This window comes from Mixophyes fleayi, chromosome 10, assembly GCF_038048845.1.
Source record: "Mixophyes fleayi isolate aMixFle1 chromosome 10, aMixFle1.hap1, whole genome shotgun sequence".
NCBI lineage: Eukaryota > Metazoa > Chordata > Amphibia > Anura > Limnodynastidae > Mixophyes > Mixophyes fleayi.
In genome coordinates this window covers 49,431,477-49,452,589 of record NC_134411.1, presented here as the reverse complement: position 1 = coordinate 49,452,589, position 21,113 = coordinate 49,431,477, and the positions used below count along the sequence as shown (strand labels likewise).

At 38.8% G+C, this 21,113-nt stretch overlaps 1 protein-coding gene across 2 annotated transcripts in view; it reads right to left on the bottom strand.

Annotated features, from left to right (window-relative positions):
• Positions 1 to 10,123: 10,123 nt before the first annotated feature.
• SPTBN2 (spectrin beta, non-erythrocytic 2) overlaps positions 10,124 to 21,113 on the bottom strand; it is a 172,901-nt gene continuing 161,911 nt past the window's right edge. For both annotated transcript variants that reach the window (XM_075188728.1, XM_075188729.1), the window contains 9 exons: positions 20,519 to 20,603; positions 19,582 to 19,778; positions 19,225 to 19,385; positions 17,696 to 17,762; positions 16,607 to 16,654; positions 12,838 to 13,061; positions 12,504 to 12,677; positions 11,689 to 11,731; positions 10,124 to 11,008 (listed from right to left, as the gene is read on the bottom strand). In XM_075188728.1, the coding sequence (XP_075044829.1) occupies positions 10,787 to 11,008; positions 11,689 to 11,731; positions 12,504 to 12,677; positions 12,838 to 13,061; positions 16,607 to 16,654; positions 17,696 to 17,762; positions 19,225 to 19,385; positions 19,582 to 19,778; positions 20,519 to 20,603 (1,221 nt within the window). In that variant the 3' untranslated portion in view covers positions 10,124 to 10,786. The remainder of the gene's footprint in view (positions 11,009 to 11,688; positions 11,732 to 12,503; positions 12,678 to 12,837; positions 13,062 to 16,606; positions 16,655 to 17,695; positions 17,763 to 19,224; positions 19,386 to 19,581; positions 19,779 to 20,518; positions 20,604 to 21,113) is intronic.

Below are 21,113 nucleotides of genomic sequence, written 5' to 3'. Positions count from 1 at the left end.
GCACCTCCTTCCCCCCTGGGTCTCTCTCCCCCTCTCCCAGCAGCCCCTGCCCCCTAGCTCTCTCTCCCCCTCTCCCAGCACCCCCTTCCTCTTTGGCTCTCTTACCCCTCTCCCAGCACCCCTTCCCTTTTGGCTCTCTCACCCCCTCTCCCAGCACCCCCTTCCCTTTTGGCTCTCTCACCCACTCTCCCAGCACCCCCTTCCCATTTGGCTCTCTCACCCACTCTCCCAGCAGCCCCTACCCCACTGGCTCTCTCACACTCATGATTGACGCAACTCGCTGCACACCCGTGACCCCCCCCTGCAAAAATCGGGGTGGGGGGGTCACGGGGGTGCAGTGATTTTCAAAGGGGTGACGCGAGTTGCGGAGATCATGAGTGCGAGAGAGCCAGTGGGGTAGGGGCTGCTGGGAGAGGGGGTGAGAGACAGTGCACAGCATAATGGGGGAGGGAGCTGAGGAGCGCGCAACAGAGGTGGCTGGTTCCCGGGGAGGAACCAGCCATCAGGAAGACAGGAGTAGTCGGGCCGGCCCATATAGCCATTGGCCCTTCTGGCATTTGCCAGAAGTGCCAGATGGCCAGTCCGGCCCTGGTCACACCTCATATAAACACAGACAACCAGACCCCCCTCAGACTGCCAGCATAACGTACTTCCCTAGAAGTGCTGGAAGCCATTAAAATGGAAATTGGTGAGATGTTGCAGCTAGTGGTAATTAAAAAGTCTCAGATTTCTTGGGCTGCCCCAGTGGTACTAGTCCCAAAGAAATATGGCAGCACCCGGTTCTGTGTAGACTATAGGAGGTTGAATGATGCCACAGTGTTTGATGCTTATTCTATGCCCAGGATAGATGAACTAGTAGATCAACTTACTCAGGCACGCTACATCACTATCATGGATCTTAGTAGAGAGTACTGGCAGATCCCATTGTCACACGAGGCACGTGAGCGGTCCGCATTTATCAACCCATTTGGGCTGTTTTGGGTTTTCGGTCATGCTCTTTGGAATGAAAAATGCCCCTGCTTCCTTCCAGTGCCTGGACAATGACCTGCTAGAGGACCAGGAAGGACATGTAGTTGCCTACCTGGATGACATTGCGGTGTTCAGCCAGACCTGGGAGGAGTACCTGATCCATCTGAATAGTATGTTAGGCTTAATCTCTGGAGCAAGTCTGACTATCAAATCAGATAAGTGCCAGCTTGGCATGCATGAAGTGCAGTACTTGGGGCACCATATAGGGGGTGGTACCCTCCACCCAGAGCAAAGCAAGGTAGAGGCTTTCACTGTGTGGCCAACCCCTACAATGAAAAAGCAGGTCATGACTTTTTTTTTTTAAGGTACTGGGTATTATCAAAAGTTCGTGCCCTATTATAGCACTCTAGCCGAACCTCTGTATGACTTAACAAAAAAGAAATGATCACATGTGGTTAATTGGACAGAGGGTTGTGAAAATGCATTTACAACTCTGAAATCTGCTCTGGCCCAGTCCCCTGTTCTATAGGCCCCAAATTTCAAACAGAGGTTTATAGTACAGACCAACGCATCTAACTATGGACTTGTAGCTGTCCTTAGCCAGGTGACAGCGCAGGCGGAGGAGCACCCTATAATTTTCTTAAGTAGAAAACTGCTCCCCCTGAGAGGTGGCTTATGCTACCATTGAACAAGAGTGCCTAGCCCTCGTATGGGTACTTCAAAAGCTACAGCCCTACCTGTATGGATGGGATTTCATCATTATTAAAGACCATAATCCTCTAAACTGGCTGAATAGAGTTTCTGGGGATAATGGAAAGCTTTTAAGATGGAGTGTGATTTTGCAGCACCATAACTTCCCCATTCAGCACCGGAAGGGAGCAGAACATGGAAGCGCAGATGGCCTTTCACGCAAAGTGGTGAATGGGCAGGAGAGACAGCGACAGGTCACAGTTCTCCGTGCCCTAGCTTTAGGGGAAGGTGTAATGATTATGTATTATGTCTATCACTGATTGCTATTTTCCCTGTAATTGTCATATATAACAACATGTATATTGTATGTAACCTTTCCAAAGTATATTTTGCTAAATTACATAAGTTTGACCTAAGCAAGTGTCAATAGTCTTTTGAAAGTAGCCAGGCCCAGATAAAATCTCTGAGGAGTTGTGTATAAGTGTGGACCTGGCCGCCCAGGCAGAATGAGCAATGACCAATTAATTTTTCTAATTAACTAAAAACAAGCTCTAGTCAAAGCCTGCTGTTCCATTATTTACATAATCAATAGGTAGGCAACCTGCAACTCTTCAGATGCAATTACAAGTCCCACTATGAACTGTCAGACAAAAGATGGGAGAGTCAGAGGTCGCATACATCTGATGTAAAAGTATAGTTGTTGACGTATCACAGACAACCATGAACACTAAAAAAAATATTTTGATTACCTTTAAAAACAAAGCCCATACAAATTATACATTTATATATATCAAACCCTAGCATGCCCTGCCATCTTTTTCCTTCCAATGAATTCCTGAGCAGAACCCATACATATGCAATCTCCCCAAGAAAGAAGCTTCAGCTTTCTTTTCACAGTACAGAACTTGAACAGACTGTTAAATCGAGAAGCTGTGTTGATTTAAAGAGACATCTTGAATGGTACCTTAATTGGACTGAACAGTTCTAGGAAGCATGGGATGAAAGCCAGGATTTGTATAGCTTCAACCACATGCAGTGTGGAGGACAGATCAACGAACTACTGACAGGTTTGCCTTTCAGAAAAGTTGGTTAATGTCAATCTCTTAAGAGGCTGTAAAAGCCTCTGACAAAGTGTAGTTTACATTTTTTTTTAATTAAGTTATTGACATTTTTACCCTATGTATTTTTTCTGAGTTTCCTTTTCCCTCTGCTTTTATCATACAATGAACAGCAATGGTGATTTAATGAAAATTTAAATCAACAAGAGACTGAAATACAGATAATGGGACTAGACTGAGCACCAAGTATATATTTAATTGCCAATATCTTAATTAAAGGCTTGTACTGTGTATTGAGTTTTACAGTAGGATCTGATTACAAGCTGAAGTCATGCAACTACAAGTGTTCCAAGCACTACCCTGCTAGATATACATACCTAGGTGGCAAGTTAGAGTGTAAATGTCCCTCTTTGTGTTATAAATGTGTATTTGTGAATTTGCACTATATAATAAAATGCCATGAGTTCATAAATCAGAAACCCTAGCATTTAATGGGATAATATTACGCTCACTCAGATTACACAATGTAGAATCTTCTTAGTTAGGAAGGGGCAAGAAACCCTAGTAAAGGGTTGTATGTTAGCAGAAAGAAAATGCTAATAACATTTTCTTAAGAACTAATCAAAAAATATATCCCCCTTACACTAAACAGCCAGAAGCACATTCCACATCTGTAAGACAGTAGCTAAAGACAAAAAAGCTCCTAAAGAATAGCATGTAATTTTACGATGACTGACATCACAGGCAGAGTTCCTGGGTGTGAATACAACAGCCAGTGCAGAGGTTTTCTATCACCCAGGACACTAGGGCCAATCATTCTGCCTCTGGCTTCACTATCTCCCAAGAGTGATGAAATATAGATTCATTGCACTATAAACCTGCTTTCCACTGATGAATGTCAGATATTCTCAAATGCAAAAGGACATAGAAAAATGTTGGAAAACACACCAAAACTAGTAAAAAAAAACCCAAAAAACAAAAAAAAACCAAAAAAAAAACCACAACTTCCCCCCAATTCTAGAGACGATATTCTAAAAAGTGGAACAAAATATGATGTAAAATACTCCAAAACTCTAAAAGGCACAAAGTGTATTTTCAAAGGAAGGTGTATTTTACACAAGTTTCTCCATTTTTAAAAATGTTTTTCTGGTAAGCAGACATTTTACCCCCTTCTATTCCTTTGGTCTATACTCTATATAAATATGGAGGTAAATTTAGATATTTGTATCTAATACCATAAGATCAGGTCTTAAGGAAAACACTATGAAACTAATAAAAATGCTCTAATATACAAAATACTCATTTATACCCACTTCTAATGTTGGGAGCAGCAAATGTTAAGATATTGTATTTTTATGATTATATGCAGATGAATAATCACAAATAAATTGCCAGTCATTAGTTTACCAATGGCTGCACAATGAATGGACGGGCACAATCAAGAGCTCCTTGGTGAAAAATCACATTAGAGCTTGTAAGGTACTGGAAGGAAACAATGTGGTCCTATGTTTCTTAAATATGTAGTAGTAAACCAAACCCAACATAACCTTATTTAGAAAAGGAAATTTTGATTTTTGTTACTATTAAATAAAACCTGGTCTGGTTTTTTATTTTGAACACACACGTACATTGAGTAGATTTCCAAACTAGCAGTCCAGACTGATTATATCTAGTGGAGATCCTGGGTGCTCTTGTCGACAAGCTCTGTAAGCAGTTTGGAATGAGTCAAAGCTCTTTAAAAATACTGCAGGCACTGGGACCATTGATCCCAGAGCTTGAACATGTCAGATGTTCACATAAGTGGTAATATAAACAAAGAGTCAGTATAAAACATTGAAACATGACACATGCAGTGTGTATTGGCATTTTTGATATGACTAAGTTTGAGCAGAAGATGCATGTGTATATCAAATCAAATCTAAAAATACTTCTACGAATATACAAGGCATCAACAAAACAGCACCAATTTACATTTTTTCCATTTGTCTCAAAAGATCTCCCAACTGGACAACTCCATTCTACACAAGACTTTCTTAAAACAAAGTCTTTACACCTTCATGTAGTCACTTAAAACCCACTTCTTCAGGCTAGTTTATCAAATTCCTCGTCCATCCTCTTACCTACTCTCTATACCAAGGGTCGGCAACCCCCGGTACGCGTGCCGAGGGTAGCACGCAGCCACCTGCGTCCTGGCACGCCGTCTATCCTAAATGACAGCCGGAGAAAAGCTGAATTGCTGCGCTTGTGCAGCAGTTCAGTTCTTCTCCGGCTGTCATTTATTCCTTTTAGTTCAGCTCTGCGCAGTTCCTCCCAAGCACCATTGCAGACTGGATCATGCCTGGAAGAGGTAAGTACACAATTACATAATTTTTTATTCATTTGTGGCTTAAAATTACTTTTTAGGCAATTGTGAGGCATAACAGTCATTGGGGCATTTCTGTGCGTCTTAAAAATATTTTGAGGCACTTTGAGGTATAAAGAGAATTGGTGGCATTACTGTGACATAAAATGTATTGGGGGCATTACTGAGGCATAAAATGAACTGGGGGTACTTATGTGAGGCATAAAATTAATTGAAAAGCAACTGTGTGGCATATTTTGATTTGGGGGGCAACTGTGTAGCATATTTTGAATTGGGGGCAACTGTGTGCCATACTTTAAATTGGGGGCACAACTTTGTGGCATAATAAGGATTGGGGACATAACTATGTGGCATAGCATGGATTGTGGTGATTTATGTGGGGCATAAAATTAATTGGGAGTATTACTGTGGCATAATATGAACTGGGAGCACTATGGTATGGCACAACATGAACGTTTATTTGTTGGTCCCATTACTATTAATATTTTCATGATATTGGCGTGATAAAATAAGAAATAATTAAATATATATATATTTATACATACACACACAGTGGTCGAAGTGGAAATTTAGAAGTGGTGGTCAAAAAAATGTAAGTAGATGGAATTTTATGGTTTTACAATCAAAGCAGTGGAAGAATTGGCGTTATGGCTTATAACAGAACACATTGACAATTTATATATTATATATATATATATATATATCACACACACTACTGGCACACCTGGGCTTGAAGACATTTTTGCCGTCGCACTGGTAGAAAAAGGTTGCCGACCCCTGCTCTATACAGATCACACGAGACTTGCATTTTTCTTATCTTTTCTATACTAACCCCTATTGTCCTATAGATTGTAAGCTAGCGAGCAGGGCCATCTTACCTCTCTGTCTAGAAATACCCACACTTGTTTTATTACAGTATTTGTTCTCACCAAGGAATATGCTGGCACTATATAAATATTATTAATAATAACCTGGAATAAAGGAACCTGATGCATGGAGTATTTTCAGAATGATTTCTGACACCTTGTTGATTTTATTTTTCTTCCTTGAATTCATTCAAGAAAATGTTTAAAGATTACACAAGTTCTTAAAGTCTCTATTTTTCTGATTGGGTGCAGGCCTGTCAAACATGATTATCAGAAAATTTGGACTAGAAAAGAGAGCTTGATGCTAACACTTATGTGATAAAAACAGGTGGCTTCTGTTCCGACTATTTGATGTATGTCGTTTATGGTTGCTGATAAATCCAGGGCCATCTTTTCCATTGGACACGATGGGCAGGTGCCCGGGGGCCCCACAGGCAATGGGGCCCCATAGGCAGGGCTCTTAATTAGAATAAATAATCCTGCAAAAGAAAAAACCTGAAAAAAAACCTTCAAGGGTCACTGAGCAAGTACATCTATCTATCTCTATCTATATCTGTATCGCTCTATATCTATATCTATATATGTAGGGGCCCCGGTGCACTGCTTTTCCCGGGGGCCCATAATGTTGTTTAGATGGCCCTGGATAAATCCCATTAGTAGATGAAGCTGTAGTCAAGGGTGCCTACCGACAGCTTTTAATTTCAGCTCCAAATAGTGAATTCATATTTCTGTTTTAGGTCTGCTTTACACATTGTAAGAGTAGCTTTGTTTTCCAGATAGTTTTTGGTCTTCAGTAAATACGTACCACAAACCCTGGAGAAAGGTGGTGTTCCCTAAAAAATTTCTGATGCAATTTTTCATATATAAAATATATTTCTTTCCCACTGTATGTTTACCAGTTAGCGTTCTTTAAATGAGTATAGGTGTCAAAATGTATTTAAAGTATGTATATATAGCCACACCGTACTTATAATTTAGAGGTTTGTGTGAATTATTTAGGATGCAGAGATGAATGTCATGAAATAGATGTGAAACTTGCACATGAAACAATACAGGTTTGGTTCAAGCAAGCAATTTTTAATAAATCTATGTGGCAAGAAAGTATTTACCTTAGAAGTAAACTTAATCTAAGTTTAGTTAAAGAAAAAAACAACAACAACCTACCTCTCCCCCCATAAAAGGAAATCAAAGAAGAAAAAAAACCCCCAAAAAACAAAAACTAATCCACACTTAATATTTAAGAACTTCGTTTCATATAGATGAAAGACGCACGCAAGTGTTGCTGTTTGGTTCTTTTAAAAGATAATTCCAGTTCAAACTGACAACGCAGTTTTAGGTGGAATATATCAAGTATACCTGAAAGATATTATATATAATAAATCATTTTTCATCCAGAGTTTTAGCCATTATCAAAAAGGAACTGTTTTCCTTGGACAATCCCCTCTCCCACTGTATATGGCAAGATAATAGCATTTGTCTAAAGAGAGCTGTGAGGCCAAATACATTTACATTTGAATAGACTTGGCTTCCAATCAGGTACATCAGCCACTCCCACAGGGATTTTACAATTAACTTTACTTAAGACAAATGCCCTTTTTGGAGCCCACACAGGATCTCTTTCTTCCTATTTGGACACAGGAAAAGAGAAGTATATGGGCCCATCTGGGCTGTGGTAATATGTGATCATGAGGGAATATATACTGGTTAAATATGTTCAGTGTTTTGTTCCATAATGTTTAATTAATATGTACAGCATTTTAATGGCAAAGATATAAACAATAGGACATATACACTGTTAAATGCTTGTATAAGTTTGCAAAAGTTAGATTGGGTAAGATAATTATTATTATTATTATTATTTTTTATTTATAAGGCGCCACTAGGTATCCGTAGCTCCGTACAGGGACATACAGAAACACGATACAGGGTGAGACAGCACGGTACAGTTAACAAAAAGCACAGTAACTCAGAAGCTCAAAGTACAGCTAGATGAAAGGTGAGAGCCCCCAGCGGTGAAGCTAGAGGGGCAGAAGGACCTCACGGAGGAGACAAGGAGCTGGAGAGCAGAGTTAAGGTGGTGGAGAACAGGAGGAGAGGAGGCCCTGCTCAAAGGAGCATACAATCTAAGGGGAGGGTAGGACAGACAGAGACACAAGGGTAGGAGGAGGAAAGGGGGAGAACGCAGAGGGGGAGAGGAGAATTACGAGGAGGGAGGCAGGGTAATGTGATGTGATGTTTCGATAAGGGAGATAAGTGTTTAGTCTGTGCTGCATAGATAGAAATTGAATATATTATGGCTGGATATAGTGTCTCCTGCAATGCTGTACAATTGTGGGACTAGTAAATGTAAGTGTGCTTAAGAAATATTGCTCTAAAGTAGTGTCTTTACATATAGTTTGTATTGAAACTGTAGTGAATGGTAGTGGGATAGATTTAAGAGATTGCAGTAAAAGTTTGTAATAATTGTTAGTAAATGTTAGAAAATGGTTGGTTTATTTGTAGACATCCCCTCCCACTGTGAGACCAAAGGGAGATTAGTGGACAATGTGTAAAGATTGCCAAGATAATGAAATAGTTGTGGTGAACTTTCAAGTGTTGTATCGTAATGTATTACAAGAGATTTAATAAGAATATTACTAATGCTGGTTATATAGTTTAATAAGTTAAGAACTGGGCCTGTTGCTATAGTTATAAAGGTTGCATTGTTATTTGGACTGTATTGTGTTTGTGTTATTAAGAAGTATACTGTCCATGTTTGATAGACACATATATTGATTGAGTGGTATAAAACAGGCAATTAGAAAAATGGCCACCAGTGAACCGCATGCAGTTAGCATGTTTTCTCAACAAAATGCATTTAGGAATAAGATGGAGATAATGCAACCAACATGTGAATTGTAATGAATTATAAGATACATACGCATACACATAATTAGCAAGAAATTAATACAATAATGTACCGTGTGTAAGATTGGGTTATTGAAATTATATTGTTACATTATTGTACAGGTGAAAGATTATATGTCATACATGTATATCTGCGTTGTGATTATGAATTTATAATGTCTTCATACAGGAAATATTATGCATAGAAATATGAGAGATAGAGTAAATTAGGTTTAAAGGACTGAAGTAGGCATGTCATAAAAGGGAAAGTGTAAAAGAGTGGTTATGTAACGAGCATATCCAGGAGCCAAATACGAAGATAGCGTGCGCAATTAAGGCGTAAACACGGGATCTTTTACAACATCCCAGTCCCAAAAGGTTACTTACCTGGGCTTTGACATTCAGGTTACATGGCACTGGGTACTCTGTGCTAACACCATAGAACAACTGTCTGAAAAGAAAAAAGATGGGTCGGCAAAGTCCAGTGCCATCGTTTTTCATACAGACAGCCTGTTGTCCTCACGCCGATGTCTGCATGCCACCAGTGGGAGCCGCCAAAGTGAGAGGAGTGGTACAAGGAAGACATGTGGGTGCCCAACAGATACCTTGGGTCTAGCTTTCAGGTAAGAAAGCTTTTGGAACTGGGTTAATATAATCCACCAAAAACTGAATTTTTAGTCATAGGGGATGGGCGATTAAATTAGCCCCAAGGCTCCATAGTAGTATCCGCATGATATTTATGTAATCTGCGCTCATTTATCTCATAGGGGTGCTTTTATGGCAATTGACATTTTTTGCGCATAAACATAACATGTGAGGCTACTACGGAACCTTACAGCTATATAAATCGGCCAGAAAGATGAAGTTATACTTTAATTGTAAGAGTTCTAATGCTCTGATTGGCTACAGGTTGAGCTAGGCCTGCAAATGTTCACTAGCTCTGAATGTTCTGCCTTAAAACACACAATAGGCAATTGCATCGCAGTGAAATGTAAATAAAAGCAATGCAATACAATACTGCAAATCTCAATCAAGACATTTAAAAAAAAAAAAAAAAAGAAATATGCTCAGATGTCTAGAGATTCCAACCTCATTTCAAATAAGATTATTAAGTACTTTTAAACAGTTTTCTTAAGCCTTAGATCACATTTGCTAGGAAATTTAAAGCCTCTTATTTCTCAGAGTTCCTGCATGCTGTACAGTTCAGTCTAGAAACAAGCTTAGAAACATGATTTGTTGACAGTATTTAGTGTTGGAAGATTCTTCATTATAGATGTGAAGTATTGTGCATGTAGTTGCAGAGCTTAAGTTTATTAAGTAGCATATACAGTATTTTTGTGTTAACCAGGTAGCAATTGTGTGCGCAAGATTTCATTTATGCAGAACTAAACAATGTTTATACACCCAATAGCCTGCAAAAATAGATCTGACATTAGGAAACATTTGACTTCTTGTCAGTGAAAGGCATCACACAACTGAGTTCTTTCAGTTTATTGCATCTCCATTATACGCTGCTTAATGTGCACTGTATCTCCAACACCTGATGACATGTTAGAGACTATGGCTGGACATGCGCGTAGAGACAATGAAAGACCCGACTGAGACATTAGAATTTAAGGATGATGGATTAATCACCCCCTCACGAACAGCTCATATGCATCATTTCCAGGGTCCCAAAAGATGTCTTGATTTCGTTCAGTATAACAGGAGCTTCCAGCTGGGATCCCACAATTCACGTTGCATTTTAAGGGTCTGAAAGTCTATTCATCATTGGAGGTGCATGTTATGCATATATAATAATTATATATAAAATGCTGTGGTCTTTTTATTTTTTTTACCCACACAACCACCCAAGCCCCACCCTCTCCCATAGGTCCCATGCTGTTGGCTTGACAGGGCCTTAATAGCAGTGATGATCTGAACAGAGCAACCTGTACCGATGACAATCAGGGAATTTATTTCTTCTTAAAGAAACTAAACCTCTTTTCTCTGTCCTTTTCTTTTCCTTCCTTGCTGCGCAGTGTCACTGTGCCCTCTGTGGCACTATTGGGGGACACAGGTGGCATAGTCATAGCCCGTGTCATACCCTTGGGTAAACCTGGAGAACGGTCAGATGCGTCACCAGGGGAAGAAGGCAGTGAGGCGTTGATCACCCGCATCCAACTGCTCATTTCAGCCTGGGAAAAAGTGAGAGACCAGGTTTATAATGGCTTTCAAGACATTAAAATGGCTTTGACAAGTGCTTCACTATTTTTTAATAACGATAATAATCTATAACTTTTAGCAGGGAAAGGCCCTTAATGACTAAATTACAGTTAATACTACAGTACTCCGAATTTGTCACTAAAACAGTGAATTCAGTAATGTTTCACAAAAATGACATCTGATCTTTCTGGTAAGTTAGTAGAGGAGTGCTGGTGCATTCTGTTCCTTTCCATTTGTAGTTAAACCCTGCCCTTTAAGCACTTTATGCTACTTATCTAAGTATAGGTATAGTATAGAGAAGGAAAGTTGTTCAATCAATTTATAGCAAACTATAAATATTTCACTCAGTTATAATTAACCTGGATCTGAAAAAGCTCTACATAACATTTGGGATATCTGTAATGGTTCTCAATTTTTGGTAACATTTGCAGCATGAAGAAAAAGATTTAATCCTTATTCTATTTTCCTGATGGATCATGATGATGGGACAGATTTTTTTTTTACTAAATAAGCTTCCCACTTAATCTCTTTCCACTCATTTTATGATTTAAAGGCCACTTAACAGAGTTTGGGCCAAACACCTTTGGGTGTATTTAACACACAATACATACACAATTCCTCAGTTTTGCTTCCACTGTCTGCATATACATACCTCGTCTTTTGCTTGGAAAAGATACTCTTTCCCATCCGATAAACTGTGGAATGAAACAAAAACCCTCTCAGACACGATCCGTTGGCATTTTATTTACTACAGCGACATCATATTTTTGCAGGTAGAAGAGATTTTATATATCTATAGCTATATAGCACATTAAAAAAAAAAAAAAAAGCACATTCGGGTAGTTTTAAAAAGTGTTATCTGGTGAAAAAAAACAACAAATGTAATTTTAAAATTGTCTAAATGATGTCCAAATAAAACATTCTTGGAGAAAACCACAAGACCCTTCTTAAATGATGGGCAGATACACATAAATGTAGCACCTCTGACTCACTGGATGACTTCCTTCAGGGGTACGAAGTTTTCAGAGACATGCGACAGCTTTTGGCCTACAAGCCTGTGCATTAGATTGTCACAAAACTCCTCTATGACTTGTAATACACATATACTTTATAGTAGAGGATTCATTATCCTATCTTTATAGACACTCGCACCAATGCGCTATATAGGTATGCATTATGTTTTTACCAGAATAAAATTCTATTGATCTACAGGTTCAATCATTTGGATGATTGCAAAAAAAATAGAATTTATAGAATTTGAACAAACAATATCAAACAGTAGGCAAATTATCATGAGTTACCATGCAATAGTGTTTGAAGAAAAAACAATTCACATATAGAAAGACAAGTGCTACCTGGCAACAACTGCCTAAGTAAATTTTGTATGGATTTTCAAATAAGTAATATTTCAGTATACAACCCTAATAATTTAGTGTCTCTCACCAACCAAACTTCCCTGCTCCTCACCTGAGCTTGAAGACATTCTTGCGCTTTTTGTATTCATGGGCCACACTACATTGGGCCCCGGCAAGTTGGACAGGAACCTCTCCGTGATAAGGGATACCACTGCTTGCGCTCTTTGAATCTTTGTAGAATCCCAAACTACCTTTTTTTAAAACGCAGTATACATTCTGCCAGGACCTGTATGCAGACAAAGATGAAAAAGTCATTTTGCAGAACGGGCTTAGATAAAAAGCCCTTAATTGCTAGTTTTAGCTCATAATAGATCATTATTGGACTTGTGACAAAAGGACAGCCAGCATTTTTTCCTTATAAGATGGGCAGAAATTATTTTTCTCACCGGTTGGCAGCCTTCTTTGCATGGGACTCCATTTCCTGCTTGCGATGCAACATTCCCTCCATTTGCTCTGAGGCCAAAGGCTCTGGAATGTTGAGTGGCAAAGTCTGAAAACTCATTGGGGAGAAAGTTGGTCGTGGCTGGAGCTGTGGTGAGGGGGGAGGGCTCCCATCCTTTGGAATTAAGTCAATCTTTGCTCCATTGGTAACATCTGAAGTGTCATACCCCTGTACAAATGGAAAGATAATAGTCTGTGGTGCAAGAATACTATTTGTTCATATATAATACAGATTATATAAAACCTACATTTCACAATAGATTATGTCTACTGAAAGTAATCTAAGCTTTTTCTAAAAGTACTGCACAGTGACAAAAAAATATTATCTGAAGTGGACACATTCGCTTTAAATTAATTTGTTTACATAATGGAATAAGATTAACATGCTCCAACTGTGTACAACTGTGGCCAATCTGAATTGTTCAACATAAGTCAAAGTAATGAAAACAACACCATCATGCTATATTCCACAAAGACATCATAATTACCACATGGTCAATCAGAATTAATCAAAAAATGACAAAAAAAAAACCCCCCAAACATCTAAAAGTTATTGGATATATTGTCTGAAGTCTCTCAATATGACCGGTCTTGGGCATCTGATCCCGTAGCTCACACATTGTTTAGACCAGAAGTGCAGAATCCTAGGTTTGCAGTGTAGTCCAGTTGACACAATTAACTCCTAAACAATGGATTGGTGCAGTTTGGTAATATTGTTCACAGATCTGGTGGTACCAAACAAGATTAAAGCATGTGGAGTATTATTACTGGAACTGGATCTATAAACTTCTACCAGTCTAGCATATCAAAGCCAGATCCCTCCATCAATGTAAATATAGGATACTGAATAATGGTTAAGTTCCACCCTCAGGTAGAACACTACTTTAGGAAGAAAACCAATATAAGCTCTGATGATTTTTAGATGTAAAATGCCTCTCGTTCTGGCTGGAAAGGTTAAGTAAGGAGTAGTTAGCTTTCCTTCCAACTGGAAAGAGGCATTTTACATCTAGTAGTGAGATAAAAGTGAAATAAACAAAAAAGAACAAGAGAGATATCCCAGGCAAGGAATATCTGTGCCTCCATTGGCTTTGGAGAAAGGATTTTCTCACCAAGTAAAAAAAATCCCAATTTCTCCGAAATTCCAACAATAACCAACTATAATATGGATGTTTCAAAGTTAGAGATGAGTGAGAAGGCCATCTGAAACCAATGGCAATCCTTTGGTACTTACAAAGGGTGATTGACTAGTGAATTCCCTTGAAATTAAGAAAATTTAAGAGGTTACCTGACTGCAAACAGAATATTTATGTATGAAGTTATCCTTTTTTGTAAGAAAAAAAGGCTATGAACTCCACTCTTTAATAAAAAAGACCACTGAGAAATGTAACCTGACAAAATGAGAAAAAAAGGACCCACTTGAAAAAAGTACCGAATTAAAACTTGGCTTCAACTATCCCATTTGTCTGCACCTCAGAAAAACTTGCTGTGACATCTACATGGTCTTAACCCAGTATGTTCCATAAGCAATGTAGTGATCATTTGCCTATTTTTCCTTTACTGCTGTTGGGGCAGAGAAAACACATATGAAGAAGCTTGCTAGAGTAAACTCTGAATACAAGTCAAGGGAATTCCATCCAAACATCACTGTCACAGAAAGTGTTTTACCCGTACATTGGAAAATTACATTTTCAGATGAGCTATGTAAAGGTAGCGTTTGTTGCATAGGGGATCTGCCGGTCAGTCCGTCGGATGAGGAGGAGAGGCTGTAAGCTTCACTCCCATCCGACACTATCAGCTCCCGACGCGGCCGTGTAGGCAGCACTGATAGGTGTACCCAGGCAATGCTTGTTCTATCTAGGGGGAGAGCACGCGACTGCCGGCAATGGTGAGGGGTGAGGGGAGCTGTGATGCTCATCGCCCTTGCGCAGAGACCCAGAGTGCAGGAAGCCGATATGACTGTACACTCCACTGAGTCTTTAACAAGGGGTTCTTGCGCTGCACCTGTAAAGGGAGGAAATAAAATAAAAAAGTGATAAAACTATTTCTAACTACAGTATAGGCAGGATCTTATACAAACGTGTCCTAACTCCTAGGCACTTAAAAAAAAAAAACCTGAAGTCTGAGCTACAGAGGAGGGACATAGTAGGGGAGGAGTCATGGGAACAAACAAGTTTAATAAGTGCCTAAACTCCTAGTCCCACCTACTATACCCCAATGTCTCGCAGTGTCCCCCAATGGCAGGAAAGAGAAAAAGGGCTTTCTTTTCTCCCAGAAAAAAAGATACTAGAAGAGCTATCTGTTGTGTATAAAATCACTGGGTGCCAGGCCAAAGGAAACCTCTGCACAAGTCTGGGAGAAGGTCTAGAAGCCACTGCCCCATCATAGGATATCAGAATGGTGCATAGCTCCTGTAGCAAGTCCAAAAGGTCAGAACCTCAAAGCACTTGATGACATCACGTTCGCTGTGACATTACAATAGCCAGTCTTAGAATGGGGCCTTAGATGCCTCTAGCAATCGCTTCAAAGGACGTAGCAAAACAGGAGTATAATGTGCTAGGATAAGCTTTTTCTCTGTGTTCGTCTGCTTGTTCTAGAGGAGGAGGCTCTAATCACAGGTCACTGCCCTCCTTTATGCTGCTGAAAACTGAAGCAAAATAAAAGCAGAGGGAGAGACTTTTCTCCAAGCGCTGTATAATATGCTGGACGAATTGATACCCTACTGCCAGGTGTAAACCCTGCCACAACTCAGGAGGAGGCAAACAAAAAAGGGCCTGTCCGTATAGTGAACGCAAGTCTAATTCCTGTAAGGCCTCACTAAGCATGTAGCCTCTCTTGCTTCCTGATGGCTGTGCAGTCAAGTGTACTTCATGCATTCCCCAATGAAGGAGGTTTCGTTCTGCCTGAACAAAATTAGGAGACACTGCAGCAGGGGGCACATTACTTATTAGATAATACAGCCTGCACAAACCCCCAACCTCTCACCCACAGCTGTTGAGGGAGAGGAAGAATGGATGGAGAAAGAGACTGAGTGATTGCTGTGCCTGCCTTGGCACACTCTGAAGACAATGTGGACCCCATGAGTTAGCCTGTGTCCCTCAGTTGGCTGATGGAGGAGTTTTCTGCTTGACAGATAAAGCATGTTTGATTGCTATAATTAATCAGTCACCATTTATTTATGAATCCCAGCACATTGTAATAGCCTGCAAGTGTCACAGCTACTTTTATGAATATTAAATATTGTGGACATAAAGGTCTGATGTACACAGATGTATCGCTTTTGAATGAAACATAACAATCCTCAAATTTTCTACATACACAATCAAGCCATGTTTTAAGAATAATCTTACAAGCACAAGAATAACAATTACTAGTTGATCTCTTTTACTAGCCTTTCAGTGTTTCAAGCATTATGACTTTGTTGGAGCTTGTATTTTAATTATATAGTGGGGATGGAAACCTGCTTTTATAATGCCACAAAAGATGTGTAGGCTTTGCACTTTGATTTAGCCTTTGAGAAAGGTTAATTCCCAACCAGTATGTATAGCAAGAGACCCACCCAATCCTACTATTCAAAGCAGCCTATAATGTAGTAAATGTGCTCATGAAACAATTGATTCAGATCTGATTACAAAGATTTTACATAAGCCCGACTGTCAGGTCACCAAAAGACACATTGATATTGGAGAATTGGATATTACATGAAAGAACACTTACCTCATTTTCAAACAAGCTGTCATCTATCTTTCTTGTATCTGTCAATGGCTATCAAATAGAGAACATTTAGTATTATTCAAACTGAACACCCTAAATTACACACTACGGGCCTCATTTACAGTTGTACAGGTGTCAATTTTTGTGAAATATACACACACACACATTTACATACTGTACACGTGTATCAAAATGGGTCTAGTGGCAGATTTAGGATGGGCAAACATGCGTTCAGTACAGTAAGGGTGTGTACATAGAAGTGTAGCACTCTCAGAGATACAACCCAGCGCAACATGGACACACCCACAGATATGCTTTTTAGGAAGCTATATTTTGTGGCTGCCAGAGGCCTGGTGTAAAGATATGCGAGAATGAAAAAATCAGCAGTACTACTTAACCTCTTACGATTGGTTGTTTCTGTATTGTCCCCCTTCAGCCTACAGTAATATTATGTTACGTTGGATCTGTCTTTTCACTTTTCTTATTGCCCAGTAGGACTACTGGAGGAAAGAAGATTCCTATTGGATTTATAAACTGGTAACCAGATGTGGGGGGCGTTTGTATTTAATTACAGTTTATAAGGTGTTCTAAAGGAATCTACAATTTGAGAGACAATTTTTAGACATCCCTTTGGTGCACAATATGCATAAAACTTGAAATGAGGTCACACAAGCTTTCTTTTTCTTGATATAGTTTATGTCTATGGAAGAATAAACAGTAACAAAAAATATATACCCATAAAAAGGTGCTTACTTTATAGCTGTAGAGAGGAGAATGTTGGATAAAATGCAACTCATTTTTCTAAGTTTATGCCAGTATGTCATTTATGAATATAGTAATCTTAATTCTTACATGTATGTGTCTGAATGTATACAATTAGTGTATACCACTCATTTTAAAACCTGAAGAGGTTCTGATAAAACAATCACTATGTTACCATGCGTAAACCGGTGACCTTATTTTAATTGTGTGGCCCAGCCCAATAAAATGTGGTAATTTTAATGACTTACACAGAATACAAATGAAATAATCCTACAGATAAGAGCATTAATCATTACATGATTTGCGCAGAGGAAAACATATCATGTGTACCTGAGGTGAATCGGAGTCTGTACATAGTCCATTAACTGAAACCTGCTCAGTCTGCAAACTCTGTAGCCTTAAACAAAGAAACACAATTCATATTATAGATAATGGATTTTTATTTATGGAACTGCAGACAACTGGTACTGCTTTATTTTCCCAAAAGTTTTTGTGGTAACCATTATTTTATAAAGGTATATTCATACCCCAATTACACAAAAGGATCAACTTTCAAGTTATTTTTCATAGTTCTTTGCAAAAACAGACATGAAATCTCGCTGACATCAGACGTAACACAACGTTCAGTATAAATCACTCTTCACTACAACATCCATTTACACACTGCTAGGGAACAATGGACTGTAAATTGGCCTAGACAAACAAGACATATTTTAATCATTTTCTGTGATGTTTTGAAATGCAGAATATATTAAAAAAGTGCAACACTTCAGTCTTGGTACAGTATACACTTAAAAGTATTTTTGTCCATTTTCTCTCTTTGCACCTAAACAGAAACCTGAACAATTATTTGTTTTTTTGCCAAGTTTCTATCAATATGAATCTGAGGGGGGTGGAGGGATCATAAAATAGGAAAAAGCAAATGAAGCAGAATGAACTGAAAAAACAAAGCAAAGAAAAATGGGCTCACATGTATAAGTAATGTTTCAAAACAGGATCTCAAGTGCAGAATGCAATGGATATATTGATGGCATAATCAATTTTGCAGCTGATAAAATTGCAGCTTGGGGAACCTGAATAATTATGCTGTCAATTATATATGAACAGATATAAAAGGTTGTAGCCAATACTATATATGCGTGGCACATTTAGCTTATTAAAGAGAACATATGGCTAAAATGAAAGCTGCTTACAAATAAAAAGTAGCAATTTGAAACATTCAAAACCAATTTGACAAATTCAGATCACTTCAACTGTATGTCATTTTAAGTAAGGGTATTGAACTATATTGAGTATTATGTAACGAACAAGGGACCCGATCTGTATCACAGATTGCTATATTTTATCTGTTGATATGGCTTTTTCCGTTGTAAAATGGAAAATAAAAGATAACATTAAAAAACCCAAAAGTGTACCCCATTTCCATGTGCCTTCCCAATTTATTAAGCAACACATGACTTCCAATTTGTTGTTGTATTAATTATGATTTTAGTGTAACCAAATATAGACATTTCTCTTGAAGTTGAGTGCACAAACGAATATTACTTATAATAGTGTTGGTAAGAGTGCAATATTAGCTTCGGCTTGAAGATAGAACGATAACTTTTACATGTACAGTATATAATCCGAGATACACTGCTGTAATATAATTTCATTATTAATAATCTAAGCTAATGGTGTAGTTATGTGGTAGATCCAAGTGGAAGAGGTGGCCTTGCATTGCCAGAACTTGCTTCCCTATGGGACAGAAGTCCCGGTAAAGGATACAGTGCAGATACAGTCATAGCCTAGGTTAGGCATTACTCTAAGTTTTCAGAGCCTAAACTAGGTGTGGCATTTTATGGTACGAGCAAACTAACCTTTCTTGTAGAACACTGGCAGGAACTGAATGATCTTCTATAGGCTGCTGACTCTCTGTATGTAAAATCTCTTCTTGTTTTGGCTCAGGTGGCGGTGGAGTTGGAGGTCTTCGTTTCCGCTCCTCTTCCTCCCGTCTCCTCCTCATCTCTATCTCTTCCAACTAGAAAGTAGAAATAGAGTAACACAATACAATTAAAAATAAAATCAAAGACCAGGGTAAATCATGGGTGTAGTCACTTTTAAAGTTTTATAACTAATGGTCTGAAAATGTCTGTTTTGGTATAGATCCCTATATATTAGAAAGCTGATCATTATCCTAATTCCATACAGACACCATTACATTCATGTTGGCTCACCGTAGTCAGTTTTTCCAGAAGCAAGAATCTTTCATCCCAAGTGTATACTGCTTTCTGGAAAGCTTCATGCCTCTTGATCAGGTTCTCCACCTCATCAACATTACCACCAAGTTCTGAAGACCGGACGATGGGCTCCTGACTGGAAAGCCATGATTCAGCTACATTGGCATCTCTTCCAAACATCAGCACCTCAAGCACTAAATGGAGTAAGGTTGTGTTAAGGAAAAAGATCCATACACAGAGAAAAGAGGGAGGCAGAGCTTTACTTTACTAGCTATCAACTTTAGCCACAGAGACAAGTTATACAACTTGATATTCGAGCACCAGTCCAAGCAGTTGGCCCTCTATTAACCCAAGCGGCTAACCCAAAGCACTTTTGTAGTCCAACTTTTCAGTAAATCTTCAGAGCATATATATTGAACATTATTATTTTAACAAAGAGGACAAAGTCATCAATTGCAAAAATGGTTTGATCATCAGAATGAGAAGGGATTCTTTACTGTAAGGGTATTTATTCAATGGATTCCTTTTCACATGAGGCTGTGATGGTAACTCTCACTAATACATTTTAAAAATAGATTAGATGCCGTTCATATAAAAAAATGGGATTATTCCAGGGAATGTATTAAGTCTTAAACAGATAGAATTCAGGAAAAGTTTGGAACCATTAAAAACTAGTGGTAGGGAGACATATAGTGGAATTGAACCCTGTTTCTGTCACTGCAATTGTTGCCAGTAACAACTGTAACCTATGTTGTGGTTTTACTTTGGTTTGTTCTTTTAAAACAACCAACTCCTACAATTTTCACTAAAGAAACAAAAGAATATAGTAAACTGTGCAAATGTGAATGAGAAAGTCCTCTAATAAGTTTTGGTACTACAATATAAACTCTGGTTAAGTTTCACACGTTATGTGAAACATGATATTAAGACTTACCAATCTGCAGCCATTCCATTTTATCTTTCCATTTGTTTTCAGTCTCCTGCCTCCTTTCCTGCAACTGCTCTAGTTTTTCAGAAATCTAGAAGTAAAAAAAATAAAGATCAGCATGGGCAGCATGGTGGCGTAGTGGTTAGTACATCTGCCTTACAGCACTGGGGTCATGAGTTCAATTCCCGACCATGGCCTTATCTGTGAGGAGTTTGTATGTTCTCCCCGTGTTTGGGTGGGTTTCCTCCGGGTGCTCCGGTTTCCTCCCACACTCCAAAAACATACTGCTAGGGTAATTGGCTGCTAACAAATTGACGTCTGTCTGTCTGTCTGTCTGTTAGGGAATTTAGACTGTAAGTCCCAATGGGGCAGGGACTGATCTGAGTGAGTTCTCTGTACAGCGCTGTGGAATTAGTGGCGCTATATAAATGATGATGAGGCACATTTTAGTGATTTTCTGTGGAAAGCAGGGTGAGGTGAATTACAACTGCTTCAGCTCCAGCAACATAGATAGACAAAATCATCATCTACTGACATATAGTCTGATTTCATAATCAAGGCTAATCAACTTAGTTGTCAGTAGTTTTCCAAATCCCTGTGG